This window comes from Sinocyclocheilus rhinocerous, unplaced genomic scaffold, assembly GCF_001515625.1.
Source record: "Sinocyclocheilus rhinocerous isolate Xijiao unplaced genomic scaffold, SAMN03320098_v1.1 scaffold785, whole genome shotgun sequence".
Taxonomy (NCBI): domain Eukaryota; kingdom Metazoa; phylum Chordata; class Actinopteri; order Cypriniformes; family Cyprinidae; genus Sinocyclocheilus; species Sinocyclocheilus rhinocerous.
This window is the reverse complement of record NW_015660521.1, coordinates 80,402-85,710: the sequence shown is the minus strand read 5'-3', so window position 1 is coordinate 85,710 and position 5,309 is coordinate 80,402. Positions and strand designations below refer to the sequence as shown.

At 40.9% G+C, this 5,309-nt stretch overlaps 1 protein-coding gene across 1 annotated transcript; it reads right to left on the bottom strand.

Annotated features, from left to right (window-relative positions):
- Nucleotides 1–836: 836 nt before the first annotated feature.
- On the bottom strand, nt 837–4,740 carry LOC107725309 (serine/threonine-protein kinase pim-1-like). Its single transcript, XM_016534527.1, is given in 7 exon segments — nt 837–2,223; nt 2,226–2,354; nt 2,443–2,619; nt 3,433–3,799; nt 3,907–3,957; nt 4,097–4,203; nt 4,385–4,740. Coding segments are annotated over 7 exon segments (948 nt in total). The 5' UTR covers nt 4,458–4,740; the 3' UTR covers nt 837–2,179.
- Nucleotides 4,741–5,309: the final 569 nt, after the last annotated feature.

Below are 5,309 nucleotides of genomic sequence, written 5' to 3'. Positions count from 1 at the left end.
TTGATTAAAATTGTGTATATATATATACTGTATATATATATATACACACACACACACATATGTATGTATGTGCACCAACAATTTTTTTTCAAAAACAATATTTTAGCCATTTGCTATTGCTAAATGGAGTCAGGTGGTTCGAGAGAGTATTTTATTGGGTAAATATTTGTATACGCCCCTTAGGGTGAGATAAGTCATCAATATTTTTGGTCTATATATATATATATACACACACACACACATATGTATGTATGTGCACCAACAATTTTTTTTCAAAAACAATATTTTATTTTAGTTTTTACATTTGACATAAAAACAAAGTTTATAATATAGTGATTCATCTCAGAGCTGCTTGTTTTGGTTCATGGCTCAGGTTTAAATAAAGAATTTCTTTGAAATATTTATGGAAAAAATTGAATGGGAAAAGTACTGCTGGAACCAAGGCCACCGAGCAAGTGGGCGTTCACATTCAGGCTTTATGTATAGCTCTGTATCCTTCTCAGTGAAGGATATCTTTATAATGCTATTTAAAGCATACCTGGTGCTATCTACAAAAACACAGATAAAGTATATGCTATCGCATGTATCCGGTTCAGGAGTCCAGCATTAAGAAACCTGGACCCCTGTGGTCCTAATCGCCTCAGATTAAAGATACACTATCAATATAAAACGATAAGAGCGTTATTAAAGTTAGTTAAATGGATTTACAGCTAATACCACTGCAATCTGTCCATCTCTACTTCTCAAATGACATCTGCTGATTGTCGGTTTAAAGACCACTGACTGATATTACTGTAGTGAGCCAAACAAAGCAAATCATACCCAGGAAACCAGAATGAATGTTAAAAAAATATTTATTGACAATTGTGTAAAAAAATAGCTTTCTAAACATAATTTACATTGCTAAATCAGAAAAACAAAATCCGAGTTGCAATCATGCCTACTAAAGGTGAAAAAGAAACCATGTAAAATCACTCGTTCCTCAAACATTCATGAGGTCATTTCCTCCAACATATGCACAGCAGACAGTTTAAATTAGGTGACAAACACGACTTCAGACTGGTATGGTTTACCATCAGCAGTGCTCCATGCATCGAGAAACAGAAGTGCTTCGAAGATTATTTATAACATATGTACATATCGTTCTCAAAAAAAGGCTTTAAATATGGTAAAAATACATTTAAATAATTTGTGGGCCCTTCAGTGGTGGAATGAGAAAAACTTTGCAGAAAATTGCTTCTCTATAAATAAATAAATAAATACTTCCACTTCCATCTCGTTTTTTTTTTTTTTAAGACACTCCAATAAATATAATTTACACATAAGCCTCGTCATGGAATAGAGTCATCTGACCGAGCTATTTACAACATAAACAAAAATAATATGCAGAAAATGTAGTCTTTTACGTCGTAGTTGCATTGCTTTGTGCATCTGTGACAATGAGTGATAGTTGTTGAGGGTTACTCAGTACAAAGGAAGAGGAAAAAGAAACAGCGGCTTGAAAGAGTGAGGTAAGACTTTTCATTCTGCAGAGGTTTGTGAGGTCGATTTGGTTACTCTCTCTGACGTATTAGAGTAAGACCGACAGTTACCTGCCAGGAGCAGGTAAAGTGGAAGCAAGAAGGTAAAAAAAAGACATCTGGTTAAGGAGTAGAGTGTTACAGTGGCTATTACTCAATTCAAGTATTTCCAAAAAAACAAAACAAAACAAACCCTTGATCTTGCACAGAAGGCACTAAAATTATTAAGCTCGGCTGATCTGCTTCCTAAAGGAACAGCCCTGACGGTGCACCAAAGCCGCAGATCGGCCCTCATCGCAGCACCACTCCTTGTGGCCGCTGCATCGGGTGTCCACAAGCTCCTCCCTACACTGGCTGAGATGGGCTTCTCAATCTACCAGTGTCCGACAGCAGTGTTGACAGTCATTTGGTTACTACGAGCCAGACTTATGGGACCCTGAGCCACAGGGGGGCAGGAGACGAGAGAAAACAGATCTCACTAAAAGGTGGACCTCTCCCTTTTTTGGCCTAGCCTAGAACTCCCGCCTAGCAGCAATGCTCAAAACTAAAGAACAACATGTGTTTTTTTTGTGTGTGTTTTTTTGCACTGCTCAGTCCGCAGGTCCCCTGGGTGGTTTGCTGCTGTAATGGAAAGTCTCTACGTATGCATTCAGATAGAGTCATTTGCACACAGTGACTGCTGGGAAAGCAGCGGGCTGATGCTGTGCAGTCTGATCTCAGTGTTGTCCGTAGGGGGCGCTGTGTTCTGCATCCAAGGGTGGTTGATGATGTCCTCGAAAGACGGGCGTTCCGCGGGGCGGAGGGCCAGGCACCACTTGATAAGCTGCTGGCACTCTGTAAAACAACAGGATGTGCGATTATAGCCCTGCAATAAACGCATAAACCTCCTAGAAGGCGGCGTCATGTGATCTGTGAGTCTTACCTGTGGAGATTCTCCGCCTGAACAGCACCTGTCCGCGTACAATCTCTTCGTCCTGCTCGAACGGGATGTCCCCACACACCATGTCATACAGCAGGATGCCCAGAGACCACACGGTCGCGGATCTACCGTGGTAGCGGTGAAATTTGATCCACTCTGGTGGACTGTAAACACGTGTACCTGAAGAGAGAACAGAAAACAGAAAAATGCATTTAAATTTATGATTCTGAAATCCAACAAATGCAATAAAACTGCATATAAGTCTTTATTTTAGTACCTGATACTACCAAACACTAAACCAAACACTGTAGTAAAAGGTGCGGCAGGAAAAAGGTGTGTCGTGTTTGAACATTATTGTTATGGTGCAGCATTATTGTGCACAGTCATGTGCTCGGGAGCGTGACGGCAGGCGCTCTCATGTGGAGAAACTGGTTGCCATGTGACTTGTGTTTACAAACTTTGAGTTGTAATAATTCCATTTCCCACCAGCGGGGGCGCCAAATCCACAACCAAGCGAAATGCCTTTTCCCCAAAGCAACATAATACAAAAATAAACAAATCATCACGCCGAGCGATTTATTAATGGCTAGTCAACGATGAAAGGGGGTCATAATACATTTATCAAGTGATTAATGCCAGATATGTTTGATACACTCGTTTTAAAACGTTAAAGCATCGCCTCAATATATAAACATGCACCCCTCTTAGAGCTTGACAGGATTTCCAAACCTTACAACCATCGAATTTCAACCTCTAAACGTATTTAAAAATACATTAAGCAATTTCTAGCCTATAATCTTGGTTTGTTTATAAACTTTTCCCCTCACAAAGTCGTACTAATGTTTACAGATTTATTTTTTTAAATAAACATTTATATCCACGACACAAATTTCCATGAGGCTAGATAAGCACGTATTTTAATTTCCCCCGCTCCCGCCACGTTTTCCGTGACCGTGGGAACCCTGGCTTGAAGGTCATGCAAATGGCTCTTACCGTCGAAATCGGTGTAAACGGTGTCTTTGAGTAATGCCCCCGATCCAAAGTCGATGAGCTTCAGATCGCCGGTTCGTAGATCGATGAGAATATTCTCGTCCTTGATGTCACGGTGAACGACGCCGTTGTTGTGGCAATGACGCACCGCTTCCAGGACCTGGCGGAAAAAGTTCCTAGCGAGCACCTCCGTTAACGCGCCCTTCTCCGTGATGAAATCAAACAAGTCCTTGACGGTCTCCGGTCTTTCCATGACGATAATGAAGCTGTCCGGTCGCTCGTACCAGTCCAGCATCTTGATCACGCCACGGAATCCGGTGCCGACCTTCTTTAACAGGACGATCTCCATCGGGACGCGCGCGCCATTGGGCTGGAAACGGAGGACATGTTCGTTTTAGTGACGCTGTCATTTATTATTTATGTACGATATTTTAGATACAAATAATATGAATATAATCCTTTTAATTAAATACTCACCAGCTCTCCCCATTCAGTAACACGATCTTTTGCCACATGCTTGATGGCAACCTAAAAATTGTAAATAAATGCATTATTAAGCAGTGAATGACATTATATTTGCATTATTTTTATATGTTATACACACACGGTATGAACATTCTAAACGTTCACACTCGTGTAAACAAAAATACTCTATTCAGGAACCTACCGGCGCGCCATCGGCGATCCTCAAACCCGCATACACCGTCCCAAAACCGCCGCTTCCCAGCACAGAGCCGACCTGATACACCTTCTCGAACGGCTCTTTCTCCTTAACTGTCGATAAAAGATACGATAGATTCGTAAGAATTGATAAAAGACGTAAAATTATTTAATAATTGGAAATCTGACGCACGCGCTATTCCCAACACTCAGTCTGCTGACGTGAACTAGCCCAAGACCACAACACACACACACACACACACACACACACACGTGAGAATAACCGTCCTCTAACCTTGAAGCTGGATTTTCGCCGGCATGTCCACGGTGGAAATGTGAGCGAATGTGTTCAATTTTGATAGAAGCATTTTATAATCCGAAAGGCGAGTATTTCTTGAGGGTTATTCCAATGTTGAGGTCGAAATCCGTCGTGTAGAGATGGATGTAGGGAAGGTCTACTTGAGGGATCCGGTCTAGAAGCCTGTAGAAATCCCTTCTCATCGAGGCTCGATGGGTTTTGATTCTTTACTTTAAACGACCGCACAAGGTCTATTCCAGTTTAGAATATGAAATTAAATAAACAAACGAATAATATATTTCGAAGATAAATATTATTGTCTGAGGTGCTCGACGGACACAAACACCCGGCTTTCTAAATCGTGAGGGAGGGGCAAGAGCCGTTATATACCAGTAGTAAAAGGGAGGCGTGGCTGCTAGTACGTCAACGGTGGCCCCGCCCACAAACACGATTCAGCCAATGAGTAATGCGCCTGCCTCTGCAGAAAAAAGTCAATCAAATATGAAAATAAAGGAAAACGTAGACGTGGCGGGAATCAAAACGCGCCAAATAGTCGAGGCTTTTTTTTGAGGGCGTTTAGCCGGCGTGGGGCAGACAGGGAGAATGATTCACATGGGCCATGGCTGAATGTATAACAAAGCCCCCATTGCAGATTCGGAGTATTATTTCAGAGAAGTATGAAGAGTACTACAAAATAGATGCATGCTTCGTACATACATATTAATATGTACAAATGCATATTATATACATATATATACTTACATAATATAAAATATATATTTTTAAGTATAGACAGATAGATCGAAAGAGACTTTAGTACAGTCACAATATAATAGTACATTTGAACATGGACCACAAAACCAGTCATAAGGGTACATTTTTTGAAATTGAGATTTATATACATCATCTGAAAGCTGAGTTT